Raw genomic sequence first — 20,036 nt, 5'->3', positions numbered from 1 at the left:
TTTGCGTTTCATTTCATTATTAATAACGAAAATGTATTGATTCATTTTCTTTGTTTTTTTAAAATCTTAATAAAAATAAAGAAGAATATGGAAGTCTGGGTATAAGAAGAATATGGGCGCTAACGACTGTCATAGGCTTGGTTGAGCGATCACTTTACTCACGTGTAACATTCACCAATTCTACGACTACACTACTTAATTCTTGAATCTTCAAGATATATTGACCAAACCCATAATACAGTATACGCGAGATCACAATAGCCATCTATGGTGGGATAAGGAAAGCTTTTATTAAGCAGAGACTCTTTCCATTTGTATGTGTATATGTGTCTATGTATTTGTATGTGTATATATATATATATATATATATATATATATATATATATATATATATACATATATATATATATTTATATATATATATATATATATATATATATATATATATATATATATATATATATATATATATATATATATATATAAATGTATATATATATATATATATAAATATATATATATATATATATATATATATATATATATATATATATATATATATATATATATATATATATATATATATATATATATATATATATATATATATATATATATATATATATATATATATATATATATATATATATATATATATATATATATATATATATATATATATATATATATATATATATATATATATATATATGTATATATATATATATATATATGTAAAGGAAAAAATAATTTAAAAAAATAACACACAGGGATTGACCTTGGTGTTTAAATACTCAGTAAATGGTAAGTATTATTAGCAGTAACCAATTTCATCCCGCATACTTGTAGGAGTAAAATAATTAAAATTAAAAATAAATTTAACTTTATTATAATATACATACACACCCACACACACATACATACACACTTTGTGTGTGTCTAAATCAGGATTTTCTCCACTTATTGAAAAATAACAGAAATTATTTCTTACATTTATTTATTTCAAAAATAAATATAAAAATGACTCCTAATAATGTAAAAACTACATGTGAGTGAAAAAACTCAGTTTTCTGAACAAGTATTTGGACATACGTATATATCTAATCTAGAAGATTTAATACCTTAAGTAGTGTGGTTGTCAATCATCGGAAGAATTGGTAAATATTACACGTGTGTTAAGTGATCACTTAATCAAGCCTATGATGGTCGTTAGCACTATAAATGCCCAGACTTCCATATTTTTCAGAAATAAAAATATATACTTAAATATATGTTGAAAATTAACTCGCGATCTCAAAAGGTTGTTTTCTAGTCGAATGCTGTTCAGCCGACAGAATTAAAAGCGTGAAGAAGGTTGCCAAATTATACAAATGAAGTTAGCGTTCAGGTTCGATGCATCAATGTGACAATAATTGACAATAATTGTAATTTCTACAATAATAAATAACACCTTACCTTGTGACAGCTGGTAGATTTTTTGTAGGAAGGATATTAGCTACGCTCGTTAAAAGTAATATACAAATGTTGTAGGCGATATCCATTCACAGTTGATAACGCAAAATTGGATATTAGCAGACAGGAATATCAAACATTGCAATTTTATCGTCGAAAAACTTTATAGATGAAGAAAAATATGGAGGACTGGGCATTTACGGGGCTTCCAACCGTCGAAGGCTGGTTTAAGTGATCACTTTACACACGTGTAATATTCATCAATTCTACTCATGATTGACAACCACACTACTCAAATTCTTGGTAGTCCATATAGATGTTTATAATCCAATTTTGAAACATTGTAAAAAATCACTACAATTGGTGAGACGAAGAAGATTTTTTTGCAGAAACTCTTATATTTGTACGTGAGGTCCGAATCCTGTATTATAATCACATAAATATAATCATTTCCGTAAATGCTAAGATTTCCATATTCTTCTTCATCTATGTTGAGATGTCAAAAAATAATTTGATGAATAACTCATATAATTAGATATAATCGAGATTTGTAAAGTATTTGGACACACTCAAAATGTTGTTTATTTGTTTTCTTGTTTATACCAATCAGGGTAATTTAAGCGTGAGAAGACTTCGAACATACTATTATTATTGCAGTATATTATTCATATTATATTATTCAAGGATAGAAAAAAATGTATTAATTTAATATTTTGATTTGAAAAAAAAAAGAAAAAGAGTATGGAAGTATGAATTTGGTGATAAAAAGGAAAAATAATATAACATATTAAAATCGTTGTTTTCAAAGCGTCAGGTCTAGACCTAGTACATGTGTAAAATAATTCGGGAAGAATCTTGCTGCTGAAAGGTCTCTGCTAATTAAAACAAAGTTACTTAACTCAACCGTAGATGGTGCCACGAATTCACACGGTAAAGAAGATTTCTTCTTCTTCCTGGCTCCATCCCAACTTAACATATTTGCAGACTAATGTGGTCAGCTCTCTTGTCCTCAGGTTGTAGGTCCCTCTATCATGGACAACGTCACCTAGGCCATGCCTTCGATTCATGTTACCCATGATACTACAGATCCTTCCTCTAGATGCCTTTAGAGGAAGATCCATGGCGATTGCCTGGTTTACAATATATTTAGGTTCTCTGCGTCCGATATGGCCTTACCATCTCAATTGTCTTTCTTACTATTGGTGTCTGTTACACACAGGCTTCCACATTTGTGGAATTTGTGTATTTACATCAACCCCATATTTTATCTCTAAGGGACCGCTGGGACAGCTGACCATCTAAGCAGTCACATTTAAGCAGTTTTCAGTTGCCTAGAGTAGGTGTTTTTTTATTATCAAAGATGAAGAAGAATATGGAAGCCTGGGCATTTACGGGGCTGACGACCGTCATCGGCTGGTTTATGTGATCACTTTAGGTGTTTTATTATTATATATTTTTAATATATTCATTGTTAAATCTAACACGGGTTTTTCGGTCTACTAGGTTGTATTTTATTGTTAAAAAAAACAAAAAAAATGTATTGTGACAATTGTTTCGCCTAGTTATGGCATTTCAAAACTAACGTGAAGATTAAATGGACTAACGTTACTTGTCCATCTCCGTAGTGTAATGGTCAGCACGCTCGGCTACCGTTCTGGAGGTCCCGGGTTCGATTCCCAGGGGGGGGTAAAATAAATATTAGTGATTTTTTCACTGTACTATTTATTCAATGTTACCCTGGACTGGTACCTGAAGCGGAGGGCTGATCACCTTTCCTTAATGTGTAACGATCAAGATTACACTGCGTTTGTATTACGCAGCGCCCTATGCACCATTGGGGTGCAGCTAAGGGTTTTATTATTATTATTAACGTTACTTAAATTAATTAATTAATTAAACCAAATCCGCTCCCTAGGTGGAGCATATGGACTCCACAAACTGTCTCAAGGTTTTTCTGTCGGCTGCCAGCTCCCTTGCATCCTCCCAAGTTAGATCCGCATACCAAAGTTCTGACCAGAACTGCCGACGAATTGTCAGCAGTGGTCTACCTGGGCGGCGCGAACCTGATGCCTTGTAAAAGAGGCAAGCTTGATTAAGGCTCTCAGGAGGCATGCGGAGTACATGGCCAATCCAACTGAATCGCCTTACTTAAATAGCTAAACAATTCAATGTACTTAAGTGATTTTAACATGTGCAGTAATAATTTACATTGTACTTTATTTATACAGTTTATTATACAAATTAAAAACGTGATTGAATATCTCTGGATGCTATGAAGCTGAATATAAAAGATTTGAAATCGCTCTTAAATAGTGCAAAAATCTAGTGTTGAGCAAATAAAAAATGACGTGCAAGAGCCTGTACATTATTCTGTTCCTTGGAAGTGCATTCATGGTAAGTTTGAAAATATTTCATGTACTATTTTATGGTATTTTATTTATACCGTACTGAAAATAAAAGCCTTGTTACACCGAGGGTGATATTTTTGTCATTTAAAAAATGTACATTATAAGTTTGACATCGATATTAATACCAAAAATATATGTCAGTTTATGTAACACATTCCCCTTGAAGTGTTTTTTGTATCCAACGGCTCGAAATTCGGCAGAGCTGCCTAAGATAGGGACACATACATCGCTCACTCCTTTCAACAACGTCACAAATCAAAAATCGTAAATTTTCAGATGTGCATGTTTTCAGAATGCCCAGAAAATGTACTATATCCCAGCAAAAGTGGCATATTTTAACTCAATATTTACCCGTTACAGGGCAGAAAGTGTTGTTTTTGATTTTTGAAGAATAGGTAGTGTTTGATTTTTTTTAAAATTTACTTTATATTTTTCAAATGGATATAAAAAAAACCTTCAGCTTTTACCTAAAAAGATCTGTTGCACAGTAAAAAGTTCAATAAGTGGCTTGATATTTATTTTTAATACATTGAATTACATTTTTTAAACATTAAAAACGTTCTCCTGAAAAATCAAGTTTCTTTTTAATGACGTTCCTGAAAGGAGTAAGCGATATGTCAGTTTATGTTACACATTTCCCATGAAGTATCTTTTGTATCTTTCGGATCGAAATCAATCGAAACACTGTTCAGAGCTGCCTAAGATAGGGACACATACCGGTAGTGTAAAGGCAATGGGTATATCTGTCTCAGACCAAATTTTACAGGAGAGCAAAAACAACCTTTTAAAATAAATATTTTGTTCGGATGGCATATGTACATATCTTAATAAAACTAAATAAGTATTGCAACTACAGCTATATCCTTTTGCTAAATTATGGAATACACTATTTTAGACATTTTGTGGAACAAACATAGAAAATGAAAAATTTGACAGATATACCCGTTTGCCATTACACTACCGATACATACTCTCAAGTGTCGACTTGAGGGGACCTGACAAGGCAAATGAAAGAGGAAGAAGAAAGTATTAACATCTACAGTAATTCTTTTTTGTGGGTTATAAAACAAAGGTGTATGATAATTGGTTTGCTTCTTTAATAGTCAGTCTCCACCAGTTTCTATCCTCCGTACTTTTTTCAACTCGGCGTACCCGCTACAACGCATGTCGGAGACAATTTGGTCTATGTAGGTCAATCGGGTTGTCTTCTGTAATTTAAGCCTTCCGCAATTGTAAAAATTAGGCTTGACTGTTTTATATTATGGCCTAACCATTTGTCTCGCTGTTGTGTTACTTTATTTAGTAAGCATCTAGACTCCCCAGCCCTACTTAATACCTCGTTGTTCCCAACTTGTTCCGACCAATGAATGGATCTTTGTCAGACGGGAGGAATATCTAATTTAACAAAGTCACCCTATAAAAGATTGTATTAGACTCGTTTTGTGTTCATAACAGCCGGTATAATTAATATCTTCATTCATAATTTTCTTTTGGAAAATGCGCCTTCGAAAAAAACGTTATTTTCGTAAGTTGGCTTTGAATAACGTCACAGAAACGTAACGTAATGGTCATTGCACCAGGCTACCGTTCTGGAGGTCCCGGGTTCGATTCCCAGAGGGGGGTCTAATAAATATAAGTAATTTTTTCACTCTCATATTTATTATATGCTACCCTGGACTGGTACCTGAAGCGTTGGGCTGATCACCTTTCCTTCGTGTGTTAACGATCGAAAATAACACTGCGTTTATATGATGCAGCGCCCTATGCACCATTGGGGCGCGGATAAGGGATCAAATGAATGAATGAATGAACAATGAATGCTAAGGGTAGTGTTTTTTTGTTTTTTTTTTCTCTAGGAACTCATTATTTGATTCCAGGTGGATGCAAACAGCACAACAATATCCTTCAATCCGCTGACACGACAAATATCCCGCGAAGGGAAGGAGTGCGCTGTGGAGGGTCTGATGTGTGAGAATTGTTCGACCGTATCAGAATGCATAGACCTCGGAGGGTACTATCTCAAGCAAGAACTCTACAGCTGTGAGGATGGCAGCTGCCTAGACGCCACGGGAAACTGTACAAGTGAACCCAATCCTACTTGTGACGAAAACATCACCAAGTTCAAATTAGTCTGCAGGCAATTAGGAGTCTTCCCCCACCCTTTCAACAGATGCCAATACCTGATGTGCATTCCAGGATCTGGTGACGTAGCCATAAATCCTGTGGCGATTGAACTCACGTGTCCAGAAGGTTTTCTTGTTATGACTTTTTTTTATTTATTTTTATTTAATATAGTTACATTTTTAAGTACATTTTCTAAACATTTATACATATTATGGCAAACATTTAGTTTTAGATTCGATGTGCCTCTCCAAAAAAGAGACTGAGCTCTTGTGCTTGGAGAGGGACTTACACTAATGATTTAATGTTTTATATAATTAATGGTATAAGTCTTTTTTCATATATTTTTTAAAGATTTATATGTAATGGGCATAATTGTTTTTCTTAAGAATTTTTATATCTTCTATTTTTATATTTCTTTAGGGAGTTTATTGAAATATTTAATTCCCAAATATTTGAAGTTTTGTTGAGATTACTTATTTTTGCATTTTGGAGTTGAAAAATCATTTAAGAATCTCGAAGATAAACTTTTTCTAAAATTCAAATATTTGTCACCTTTTAGTATTTGAAAAATTGCGGTTTTTTTATAAATGGTTTCTATGTTTGGGACTTGAAATTTTGTATGTAATAATTTTGTTGGATATGTTTTTTTTCAAAATAACTTTAATTATTGTTTTCTGTACTATTTTCACAGAGTTCAGTATGTTGTTGTATGAGCCTCCCCATCCAATAATGCCATACTATAGTAGTGAGTGTACAATAGTATAATAAACTCTTTTTAGGTTGTCGATGTTCAGACTTAATAAAATACCTACTCCATTTCTGCTCTCTATAGAAAAGATCTTCGAAGGGTGAAATAAGAAAAAAAGCATGGCTGAGACCAATATTATCGATAAAATTCTCAATATTATTCATATTTATAGCATTTACTTTGTGACAACAGTGTCAGCGACATTGGAAGTTATTAAATGTAATTTCACAGTAAAATTTTATGTTTTTTGACATCTCAACATAGATGAAGAAGAATATCAAAGTCTGGGCATTTACGGGACTTACGACCGTTACAGGCTGGTTGAAGTGATACACACGTGTAACATTCACCAATTCTACCCATGATTGACAACCACATTACTAAAATTCTTGGAAGTTCTATATATACATGAACCAATTTAGAAACCTTGTTTTTGAATCACTAGAACTTCACTAGAGGCATCTATTGGTGAGATACATCTCAATGCCTAGACTTCCATATTCTTCTTCATCTTTGATGAGATATCAAACAATAATATGGAAATAACTCCTGTAATTGGAGATAATCCATATTTTGTGAACAAGTATTTGGACACACTCAAAATGTTGTTATTTATTTTTATATAAACTCTAAGAGACTTTTGAATGATTTTTTTTCTTATTTAGGTTATGGTTTTGAGCCTCTCACCGGTCAGTGTAGGGTGAGATTGGCCGACAAGTCCTGCCCGATGCTCATACAGCCCTGTACCCTGCCAAGTCAGCGAGGCGGCATCCCCGGCCATCCCAGCATGCACTACATCTGCCTGAAGACCGACGCCAACATCTCCACCCCCCAGATGTTCCTCTGCCCGCGGGACCAGGTCTACAACGAGACAACGCGATCCTGCGAGGACAACCCCCTTCCCGATCCCGGGCTGGACGCCAGCGGGAAATGCTCGGCTCGAGGGTTGTTCTACCATCCCAATAGCTGCCTGAATTACCACGAGTGTGGAGCCCCGGGGGGACTTCCCGTTAAACGACTGTGTCCCGCGAAAATGTATTTCAACGGAAAGTTGTCCAAATGTGTTGACTTCACATGTGATCACGTGTAAAACAAATTTTAAAAAACAATATTTTATATAATAAAATAACGTAACGTAAAATACGGTAACGATGATACATAGCCACTCGTCAAATAATATACATGCGAAAAAACTACTTACGGGGTGGGGCAAAATAATCACCCTATCGGAAGATGTCATAATTTTTGCAAGTGGCGTCATACATCACTTATATTTGACAATAGTGAACAAGACAGCTGCAGTATATAAAAAAAAATATATAACGGGCACAAATATGAATCACAACTGACGGCAGCCACTTGACGGATATCATGTTTTTTAATTCACAAAAAATTGTTACCAAATAAAGATTTCTATCACAATTTTTTTTTTATTTAGTAAAAAAGTTATGTTAAAACAAAATTAGATGGTGAATTTGGCGTTTGAATCTGTTAACGCCATCTAGTTTGCAAATCGCTCACTCCTTTCAATAACGTCATATATAAAAAAACTTGATTTTTCAGGAGATCGTTTTTTAAGTTTAAAAATAGAATAAAATGTATTATAAATAAATATTAAGCCACTTATTGAACTTTTTATTGTGCAACAGATCGTTTTAGGTAAAACCTGAATGTTTTTTTCCATTTGAAAAATATTTAGTAAATTTTAAAAAAATAATGAAACAATACCTTTTCTTCAAAGTGCAAAAACAACAATTTCTGCCCTGTAGCGGGTAAATATTTAGTTAAAAATATGCCCCTTTTGCTGGGATATAGTACATTTTCTGGGCATTCCGAAAACATGCACATCTGAAAATTGACGATTTTTGACGTTGTTGAAAGGAGTGAGCGGTATGTGCTAAACCAGTGATCGCCACATGGTAGCTCGTGGGCTAATTAAATCGGATGAATTGATATATGTATGCGTCTTCGTTTGTAGAATCCGAATTAGTGATTATCTAAAACCAAACATAATTTTTGAGTTGATACAGTTTTGATCTACGTGTGCAATATGTTGTAATTTGTTAAGTTAAATTTATAAACAAGTTTCGACGGAAAAAAAATTTACAAAAATTCTATTGCATTCTGCCCAAATGATAAGCGTTCTGAGAAATTTTATTAAGTTAAAAGTTTTTTAAGCGTAATGACAGGAAATTGAAAAATATTGATAAGAGGACATGCTTATGATTTTTTAAGATAATATCATCCAGCACTTTTAGATAGAGTTTTTGATTTAAAAATTAAAAATGTTTTTTTTCCTAATTGACGTAACTAGTATTATGATTCAAGATACCATCTTCTAAATGATAACAATTTAATCTAGAAGCTTGTTTTTTACGACAAATAAAAATACTTCAAAACAATGACTCACCATATAGGTCTATTCAAGGATATCGTTTTTATATAATGTTTAGAGTGGCACAAAATTAATGACCCTATCGGAAAATGTTTTAAATTTAGCGAATAGCGTTGTACGTTAATTATATTTGACATTTCGCTCACTCCTTTCAAGAACGTCATATATCAAACATATATAATGTTTAGAGTGGCACAAAATTAATGACCCTTTCGGAAAATGTTTTAAATTTAGCGAATAGCGTTGTACGTTAATTATATTCGACATTTCGCTCACTCCTTTCAAGAACGTCATAAATCAAACACATATAATATTTAGAGTGGCACAAAATTAATGACCCTATCGGAAAATGTTTTAAATTTAGCGAATAGCGTTGTACGTTAATTATATTTGACATTTCGCTCACTCCTTTCAAGAACGTCATAAATAAAAAAAACTTGGTTTTTCAGGAAAACGTTTTTAAACTTTAAAAATATAATACAATGTTTTTAAAATAAATATCAAGCCACTTATTGAACTTTTTACCGTGCAACAGATCTTTCTAGGTAAAATCTGAATGTTTTTTCTCCATTTGAAAAATATTGAGTAAATTTGTCCGCCTCCGTAGTGTAATGGTCAGCATGCTCGCCTACCGTTCTGGAGGTCCCGGGTTCGATTCCCAGGGGGTTTAATAAATATAAGTGATTTTTTCACTCTAATATTTTTTCAATATTACACTGGACTGGTACCTGAAGTGGAGGGCTGATCACCTTTCCTTCATGTGTAATCGATCGAGATAACACTGCGTTTATATGAAGCAGTGCCCTATGCACCATTGGGGTGCGGTAAGGGATTTATTATTTTTATTAAATTTAAAAAAATTATTAAGCAATACCTTTTCTTCAAAATGCGAAAACAACACTTTCTGCCTGTAGCGGGTAAATGTTATGTTGAAAATATGCTGCTTTTGCTGGGATATAGTACATTTTCTGGACATTCCGAAAATATGCACAACTGAAAATTGACGATTTTTGATTTATGACGTTCTTGAAAGGAGTGAGCGATTTGTGAACTAGATAGCTGTAGAGAGATCGCATTTCGACTGCATTCAATCTGTTTTAATTTTACAAAATTTTGAGTGTGTCCAAATACTTCTTTTTATTCATACATGAAATTGTGAACAAGCATTAGAACACACTCAAAATGTTGTAAATAAATTAACTGGTCAAATTATAAGCTAAAATAATAAAAATTAAAATAATATTTTCTGGCGTTTTTCATGTATGTGATTACAATCCAGGATTCTGACCTCACATAGTAATAAAAGATTTTGTGCTCAATAAAAAGCTTATTTTCATATCACCTATAGATGTCTCTAGTGAAGTTCTAGTGATCAAGAACGATATTTCAAAATTGGTTCATATATACAGAACTTCCAAGAAATTGAGTAGTGTGGTTGTCAATAATGGGTAGAATTGGTGAATGTTACACGCGTGTTAAGCGATAACTTAAACCAGCCTATGACGGTCGTCAGCCCCGTAAATGCCTAGACTTCCATATTCTTCTTCATCTTTGATGAGATGTCATAAAACAAATGCTTTATTTTGCTTTTGCCAACTCCATGCTTCACTTCCATACATTAGGGTTGGAACCAGGACTCCGTTGTGTATAATCAGTATTTGAGGATAGACTACAGATTATTTTAATATATTTAAATATATATTAAACCATATCCGCTTCCTAGGTGGAGCATATGGAGTCTACATAGCACACACAAATAAAATAGGTTTTAACATGTCTACGTTAGATACTTAGGCTTTATCGACACTGATAATTGAATGATTTAAGTCGACTTATCATTAAAAAGCAGTTTCTAAAACTGTATTGGTATTAATTTTTATTTATTTATTTATTTCAAATCTTGCAATATCTATTTATAAAACTAAATAAAAGAAAATTACATTATTTTGTTTACATCTCAACATAGATGAAGAAGAATATGGAAGAATAGGAATTTACAGGGCTGACGACCGTCATAGGCTGTAATCTTGGGTAGAATTGGTGAATGTTACACGTGTGTTAAGTGATCACTTAAACCAGCATATGATGGTCGTAAGCCCCGTTAATGCCGAGAAATTTTCTTCTTTCTCTATATTGAGTTATCAAAAAAATATATTAATACATATTTCCACATTATGTGAATAAATTTAAATGTTTTCATATATTTGTATAATGAATATATACATTCATAAATGTGTCGGTTTGTGGTCCCGTGGTTAGTGTCGCGGACTCTTAAGTCAGAGTTTCTTGGTTCAAACCCACTCTACCACAATTTAATACCTATTTCTAATAATGAGCCGCTCAGGTTTACAGAAATTGTATGAAAATTAAATATTTGTGTGAATAATGAAAACATAAATATTTTTCTGCTTTAAAATTAATATACATAAATATATATAGAAATATATATATATATATATATATATATATATATATATATATATATATATATATATATATATATATATATATATATATATATATATATATATATATATATATATATATATATATATATATATATATATATATATATATATATATATATATATATATATATATATATATATATATATATATAAATATATATGTATATATATATGTATATATATATAAATATATATATATATATATATATATATATATATATATATATATATATATATATATATATATATATATATATATATATATATATATATTTATATATTTATGTGTGTATTTATTTTTTTTGTCCGTTTATACTCTTATCGATAATTATGAGAGGAAAAACTTTTAACAATATCTGATTGTTTTCGAAATCTACTGATTTTATATATATATAAAGAGGATATGATTGTGATACTGAAATAATTTGATAAAATTTTATTCAGTAAGACACCAAAAATGGCCCGAATTATCTGTTTGATTCTGCTGATATTTTCAACAACAATTGTAAGTAATAAAATAACATTTTTTATAGATTTATATTATCCACTGACACTTCGTGATGGAATTGCATTTTTAATATATTATTAGATTAAAACCAATATTTTTAACTTTTCCACTTTATTTTTATTTGACCAGCGACCGGGTTTCGTCGTTACCGACATCAAGTCTGATGATGTCGGTAACGACGAAACCCGGTCGCTGGTCAAATAAAAATAAAGTGGAAAAGCTAAAAATATTGGTTTTAATTTAATAATATATTAATCTAATAATAAATAACATTATTATTTCAAATTTCAAAATTAAAATAAAATGTATAATGACTCGTCGTGATGCATTCTGCATCTCTTTCAAATGTTTGAAAATGACGGGGAACGCTTAAAAACACGTGTCACAATATACTTCAAGAAATGGTGGTATTTTTAAAATTAAATTCAAATAATTAATGGATTGATATTACCACAAAGTGACTGCCGAATCCATTAATGAAACATATATTTTTTTAGGTATCCGGATTGACGGATTACACTAAGTATATTTCTCCAGAGGATATTGAAGATGGGAATACATACACGTATAACATTGAAACAAACCAACTTTTCCGTGCTCCGAGCGCTGCAAATTGCACAAAACCAGGACCCATATGCTTCGAATGCAGAGAGGTGTGGATTTGCATTCAAATCGGGTCCGGCTGGATTGTAGAACACCAGGAAGATTGCCCGAGCGACCAAACATGCCTTGCAGCCACAGGCGCTTGTACCTCTGGTCCCAACCTGGATTGCAGCCTCCCAAATTACGAATTTGTGTGCAACCAAGTCGGACTATTCCCAGACCCTTTCGGGTGTCAACTCTACCACCTGTGTATACCGGATCCACTAAAGCCCGAACAAGTTCAACCCGAGTCACTTCCGCAAAAATGCAACGCAGGATTTTACTATGACGTCAAGACCACTCTTTGCAGTAAGAAACTTGTGAATAATCTTTGTCCCGAAATCGCTCCACCTTGTAATAGATCCGGTGAAACTGGACCCATCAAAGGTAACCCGGCTTTGTATTACGTTTGCTACAAAGACTCGTCAGCATCAAATACTTCCTATCCTCATATATTCTCCTGTCCCGACAACTTTGTGTTCAACGAAGAGACGAAGATATGTGTGGATCCCACTCCAGTCGAGGCGACAGTTGGCGGTAAATGCAAATCCGCCGGATTATTCTACGATCCAGCGAGCTGTTTATATTATTACGAATGTACTGCCGCTGACGTGGCTGCAATCAGGAGACTGTGCGCATCTAAAATGCATTTCAACCACATACTCAAGAAATGCGTCGAGTTTACTTGCCAGGATATAGAGAAACCGTTTTAGACCGTCGTTGGATTTTTAAATTAACACAATGTAAATATAATAGCTTAAACGAAAATACAATAAACAAAATTGATATTGTGGAAGTGTTATTTTTATTTTTAATACCTCGAGTTACATATTTCACATTTTTTTCATCGTTATTTCTATGTGCCATCTCTTTGAAATATGGGTGAAACAATTAAGATATTTTCAGACTTCATCTTTGATGAGATGTCAAAAAATAATTAAGATATTAACCAATTAGTTTTGTATCAAGTGTATTGGCGTCATCAATTATCTCAAATCATACTTTAAGTTCTAATCTATAATAAAAAAGGTGTGAAGAGTAAAAATTATATATTTTAGTAAAAAAAAAACATTTATTGATGCGACAGTCACTTAGTATATTCATCCATTTAAAAGAATAAAATAACAACCATGTAGTTTTTTCCACATTAATTTTATTTGATCAGCAACCGGGTTTCGTCGTAACCGACAACACCTGTCTGATGATGTCAGTTACGACGAAACTCAATTGCTGGTTAAATAAAATTAATGCGGAAAAAACTATAGAATTGTTATTTTATTTTATGAAATCCAGTTACACCAAGAAATGTCAGTACAAAACTTGAAACAACTTATTTAAATATATATTTTATTTGGTTAATAGCACTTTTAACAAAAATCTATCGTGACACGTGTTTCGACACATTTCGCATCTTTATCAGACACGTTACTTAAAGCTTAGTCTAATTTAAGACTTGTGCCTTTGGGACGGAGAATGGAGAGAGGGTAGAAGCTCACATTAGTTCGACTTACCGAAAATTCAAAACAAGAATCAGAAAATATTTGTTCAAATGATTGTTATCTATTAAAAAAGAATTTTCAAATTTTAATATATAACAATCGTATTTTTTATTCATTTATCTATTTGATATAATAAAAATAATACAATATGTGTAAGAATAATAATATATGTAAAAATAATATATATTCATCTGCTAGACATTTCTACTTTTTATATATCTTAATACTAGTTACACCTATCCTCTCTAAAAAAGAGGTTAAGCTCTTGTGCTTGGAGAGGAACTTACACTCATTGTTTTTTTTATACTTATATCGCCACCCTTATATTGAAAAGACATACGATCGATATAAAGCTGCATTTCATCTCAACAATAGATGTCTCTAGTTAAGTTCTAGTGATTCAAGAAAAATGTTTCAAAATTGGTTCATATAAGTATATAGAACTTCCAAGAATTAGAGTAGTGTGGTTGTCAATAATGGGTAGAATTGGTGTATGTTACACGTGTGTAAAGTGATCACTTAAACCAGCCTATGATGGTCGTAAGCCCCGTAAATGCCCAGACTTCTATTTTCTTCTTCATTGCGAGTGTTTTTGCCTGGAATTTTCACTCATGGATTACACGAAGTTATAGTAACTACATATAAACAAAAAGAGTAAATCCACTCACGAGTAGGCATAGGCTAAAAACTTAAAAGTTGAAACCTTAGTAGGGCCAAGATTAGCGGTGTTGCATAAGTCGTAGCTAGATTTCACAGTCACGTTAGATAGTTCAAAAAAATCTTATAATCACATAATCAAAATGTATCGTTGTTTTAAAAACACTATAAATATTTTATTATAACTTAATTATAATGTCCACCGGTTTCGAAGCTAACCGCTTCTTCATCAATACTGATTTTTAAAGAAGCGGTTAGCTTCGCACCCGGTAGACATTATAATTAATAAATGACAAAATATTTATAGTGATTTTAAAACAAAGTTACATTTTAATTATAAAATGTAAAATCACAAAATTAGTGCTACAAATATAAATTATAGAGTATTTTTTTACATTATTTTTTGACGTCTCAACAAGGATGGAGATGAATAATGAAGTCTGGGCATATTTAACTTTCAATTTCCCTTGGAAATATCCAATAACCACTACGTATAAAATCATCTATCGTGGCACGTGGTAATAACCACTACGTATAAAATCATCTATCGTGGCACGTGTTTCGATGCATTTTGCATCTGACTTGAGTATTAATTCATCATACAGGTGACGCAAAATTAAGTTACATTTTAATTATTTAATGGAAAATCACAGTTAGTGCTTCAAATATAAATTATACAAAAAAATCTTCTTCATCTATGTTGATATCGCTCACTTCTTTCAAGAACGTCATAAATCAAAAATCGTTAATATTCAGTTGTGCGTGTTTTCAGAATGCCTAGAAAATGTACTATATCCCAGCGAAAGAGGCATATTTTTTACTTAATATTTACCCGATACAGGGCAGAAAGTGTTGTTTTTGCATTTTGAAGAAAATGTATTATTTAACTTTTTTTTTAAAATAAACTTAATATTTTTGGAATGAAAAAAAAACCTTCAGGTTTTACCTAAAAAGATGTTGTGTATTAAAAAGTTTAATAAGTGACTTGATTTTTTATTTTTATATTTAATTTATGACATTCTCGAAAGGAGTGGGCGATATGACAAAAAATAATAGATACAACCAAATGGCAACACTGTGGATCATGTTCAAGACACGCATCAAACTCTTAGCTACAATAATCAAATTATGATATATCTATGGTATAAAAATGTTACATTGATCTTTATAAATAATAAGAAAACTAAAAATAATTGGCACTTGAGTGTAATCTTTCAATCAGTATACACATATCGGGCGAGAATGCTGCGGAACGTATTATATTTGGTTGTTATATCTGCTTATTCATCGAAAATTGTAAGTATCAAAGACACATATCGCTCTCTCCTTTCAACAACGTCACATATAAAAAAGAACTTGGTTTTTCAGGAGATCGTTTTTAAAGTTTAAAAATATAATCAAATGTATTAAACATAAATATCAAGCCATTTATTGAACTTTTTACTGTGCAACAGATCTTTTTTGGTAAAACCTGAATGTTTTTTTCTCCATTTGAAAAATATTTGGTATATTTAAAAATTATTAAACAATACTTTTTTTTTAAAATGCAAAAACAACACTTTCTGCCCTATAGCGGGTAAATATTAAGTTAAAAATATGCCGCCTTTGCTGGGATATAGTACATTTTCTAGGCATTCCGAAAACATGCACAACTGAAAATTGACGATTTTTGATGTATGACGTTGAAAGGAGTGAGCGATATTATATTAATATACCAAGCAATACCAAACCATTCCAACAGAACTTCAAATATTTGGGAACTAAATATGTAGGTACTTGGACAACCTTCCTACAGACATAAAAAAAATGAAGACTTTAAAATGCTAAAAAATAAATTAAACGAATTTTAAAGTGATGTGAGTTATCTAATTCGTCAAAATGATAGGTTAAGTTGCTTTAAATTATATTTCAATGATATTTGAATATATTTTTTAGTAAAAGCTTGACGTGAAGTGAGTTCGGGACCTCTTTTGTTTATAAAACCCATACAAAACATTTTTACTTATTTTCATTTTTATTTATTTTTTATTTATTGGAAAACCAACAGAATATTTAACAAAAATAACATAATATTATAAAATTAAAAAAATAGCATTCTTATTAGAGGTTTTCACTTAATTAATCTAAAAATAAAAATAAACTGTCATGGACATTAAATTATAGCCATATATTAAACTTACAATACATTTTTTTAAATCAAATAATATAAATTATCTTTATCGACTAGTCAAATAGACATCAACAATATTGATCACTTAAAGCAGCCTATAACGGTTGTCAGCCCCGTAAATGCCCAGATATCCATATTCTTCTTCATCTTTGATGAGATGTCAAAAAATAATAAGGTTTAAAATACATTAAAAAAAATTAATTCCGTTTCAAAGCTTTGTAGTACTAAAAAACTCAATATTGTTTTTTTTTTTTTATCTATTTCAGGTATATGCGGGTTCCTTATACGACATCGAAGACTCCCCATGCACTGAACCTGGCATCGTATGTCGCAATTGCTCAACCGTAGCGTACTGTATAAATATTAACAATGACGACTGGTTGAAAGAGGACCTTTACGATTGCAAACAAGGAACTTCCTGTTCACCCTCTACAGGAAACTGCACGTCGGAAGCAAATCCTTACTGCCTCCCTCAGTACTTCTTCGACTGCAAGCAAATCGGTATCTTCCCCGACCCTTTCGACTGCTTCAGCTACCACATATGCCCCAAAATCGGAGAGCCTTCCATCGCAAGGGAGTGTAATAGAAACCAGGGGTTTCACTTCGACCCTTTGAGCACTTTCTGCCGACTGCCGATCGATTCCGGAAGCCCCAATTGTACCCTCATCCCCGAATGCGTTTACGCGAACCAGTCGGGAGCTGTTCAGATGAACCCCAGCCTGTATTATACCTGCGAACGAGTTTCCGATGTGCTGTTTCCCCGGATACAGGCCTGCTCCGATGGGAAGCAATACAACAACACGTCGTCGATGTGTGAGGAGTCTGCCTACCCTCCAAGCGGGACCGGTCCAGACGGTAAATGCAAGAGCAGAGGGTACTTCTTCGACTCTACCGACTGCAAGAAATATTTCGAGTGTGCGTATATCGGGGCGACGCCCTCTCCTTTGACATGCCCCAAAGATTTTTATTTCAATCCTACTGCAGCGTGGTGCCTCGAATTTGATTGCATTTAAATATGATTTATTGTTATATATATATGTTGATTGAAAAAAAATAAACACTTGCACAATACACTTAATGACTTTTATTTCATTACACATGACTAGTTTCGAAAACTAACAAATGTTTTCATCTACAAGTGAAAAGTAAAACTATTGAGTAAAACATATTAAGGTTTTATAAAATTAACCTTTAACTTGGTTTTAACCACTTTTTTTTTATTTATTATTAGTAATAAACAACTTTGATTGAACCATTTTTTTATTATTAGTACACTTTAACCTACCGGTATTGATAAAAACCTTGTCATCTAACTGGGTTTGTTAAATTCTAAAACATTAAAAACATTAAAATACTCAAATTAATTACATTCCCTTACCAAAACTTTTTGGTAAGGGAATGTAATTTATTATGAGTATTTTAATGTTTTCGAATTTAATAAACCTTGATGATGACAAGGTTTTTGTCGAAACCGGTAGGATAAAGTGTACTTTTAATAAAAAAGTGGTTAAAACAAAGTTGTTTGATTTTATAAAGTTTATAAAATGTGCCACAAAGTATCTGCGTAAAACATTCAAGAAAACATATTTAGGTATATGCAGAGGTTGCTAGGGTAATAAATAGAGGGGAGGGGGGTTTAGGAACGTGACTTTTCGTAAAAGGAAACATAAATAATAATGGTAACGTATTTTAAAACTGTCTGTTCTTGTCCGCCTCCGTAGCGTAATGGTCAGCATGCTCGGCTACCGTTCTGGAGGTCCCGGGTTCGATTCCCAGGGGGGTTTAATAAATATAAGTGATTTTTTCACTCTAATATTTATTCAAAATTACACTGGACTGGTACCTGAAGTGGAGGGCTGATCACCTTTCCGTCATGTGTAATCGATCGAGATAACACTGCGTTTATATGAAGCAGTGCCCTATGCACTATTGGGGTGCGGTAAGGGATTTAAAATTTTAAAACAGCATATTATGAATAAATTGTTAGTTTTCCATGTTTGTCGTGCATAGTGAAATAAAACTCATTAAGAGGGTATTATACAAGTGTTTAATTTAAAAACAAATAATTATAATAAAGAACACAGATTTGCCGGTTGTATATTAGGTATGTGAAAATTTTTTTGTTTTTTTTTTGCATTTTCGATGAAACCACAAGCATCAACAGAAACAGATAATTGCCAAAGTACTGTGTCCCATCTAATATTATATAATATGGTATATCACTAATATTATCGGAAGTCTTTTGTTTTATTCTGAGCGACGCATGCGGCATCTGGTGGTAGAACTGTTTTATGTAGGTACTTTTTGTAAGTACTTAATAAAATGTATAGGTAGGTACCTAGTTATTTTATTACATCTCCCCCCTTGGGGATGAAAATTCATAGTAAAATTTTCACTCGTCCTCCGGATCATCTTCTTGTAGTGAAGGGACTGGTATAAGTTTAGTGATATGGTAAAGTTTTTTTTTTTTTTTTTTTTTTTTTTTTGTCTTTCTTTCTTTTTTTTCCTTCTTTTTTTTCTTTTTTTTTCTTTCTTGTTTTTTTTCTTTCTTTCTTTTTCTTTCCGTTCTTTATTCTTTCTTTCTTTTTTTTTTTTTTTTTTTTTCTTGACCCTTTTAAAGTAGACACAGTTTTTTTCAGTCCATTTGTTTTTTTCTTTTGAATTCCTTCATTTTTATTCAGATCTCTTAAAGTATCTTCTAATATAACCAAATGTACAACTTTTAATTGTTCATCTGCATTTTCATTCGATTCTAAAACTGGATTCCTGCTTAGACAATCTACTTCTAAATTCTTCTTTCCTGGAGTATATTTTGTTTTATATTTTGTAGTATTTTTTTCTACTTTATTTTTATTTTCATTCTTCAAGCACTGTTTCTGTGTTATTTGTATGTCTTCATTTTTATTCTGATCTTTTAAAATATATTCTAATTTAACCAAATTAACAACTTTTAATTGTTCATCTG

General features: G+C 31.9%; 2 protein-coding genes across 2 annotated transcripts; both read left to right on the top strand.

The window, feature by feature from the left end:
- Window positions 1-3,763: 3,763 nt before the first annotated feature.
- On the top strand, window positions 3,764-8,154 carry LOC148306134 (uncharacterized). The gene is made up of 3 exons (XM_088265564.1): window positions 3,764-3,846; window positions 5,738-6,110; window positions 7,398-8,154. Exons 1-3 carry the CDS (start codon window positions 3,796-3,798, stop codon window positions 7,820-7,822), a joined length of 849 nt encoding a protein of 282 aa, XP_088121690.1. The 5' UTR covers window positions 3,764-3,795; the 3' UTR covers window positions 7,823-8,154.
- A 7,965-nt stretch (window positions 8,155-16,119) lies between these two features.
- On the top strand, window positions 16,120-18,130 carry LOC148306133 (uncharacterized). Its single transcript, XM_088265565.1, has 2 exons — window positions 16,120-16,197; window positions 17,338-18,130. Exons 1-2 carry the CDS (start codon window positions 16,144-16,146, stop codon window positions 18,082-18,084), a joined length of 801 nt encoding a protein of 266 aa, XP_088121691.1. The 5' UTR covers window positions 16,120-16,143; the 3' UTR covers window positions 18,085-18,130.
- The last annotated feature ends 1,906 nt before the right edge of the window (window positions 18,131-20,036 follow it).

Source organism: Brachycentrus maculatus, unplaced genomic scaffold (genome assembly GCF_059751285.1).
Source record: "Brachycentrus maculatus isolate JH-2025_06_01 unplaced genomic scaffold, ASM5975128v1 h1tg000251l, whole genome shotgun sequence".
In the NCBI taxonomy this organism is placed as follows: Eukaryota; Metazoa; Arthropoda; class Insecta; order Trichoptera; family Brachycentridae; genus Brachycentrus; species Brachycentrus maculatus.
The sequence above is the reverse complement of the archived record's forward strand: the minus strand, read 5'-3'. Positions and strand labels throughout refer to the sequence as shown.

Coding starts and splice junctions, on each gene's coding strand:
- LOC148306134 (XM_088265564.1), top strand. CDS start 3,796: ATGACGTGCAAGAGCCTGTACATTATTCTGTTCCTTGGAAGTGCATTC. Junction 3,847..5,737: donor TCCTTGGAAGTGCATTCATG/GTAAGTTTGAAA, acceptor ATTTGATTCCAG/GTGGATGCAAACAGCACAAC. Junction 6,111..7,397: donor TGAACTCACGTGTCCAGAAG/GTTTTCTTGTTA, acceptor TTTCTTATTTAG/GTTATGGTTTTGAGCCTCTC.
- LOC148306133 (XM_088265565.1), top strand. CDS start 16,144: ATGCTGCGGAACGTATTATATTTGGTTGTTATATCTGCTTATTCATCG. Junction 16,198..17,337: donor CTGCTTATTCATCGAAAATT/GTAAGTATCAAA, acceptor TATCTATTTCAG/GTATATGCGGGTTCCTTATA.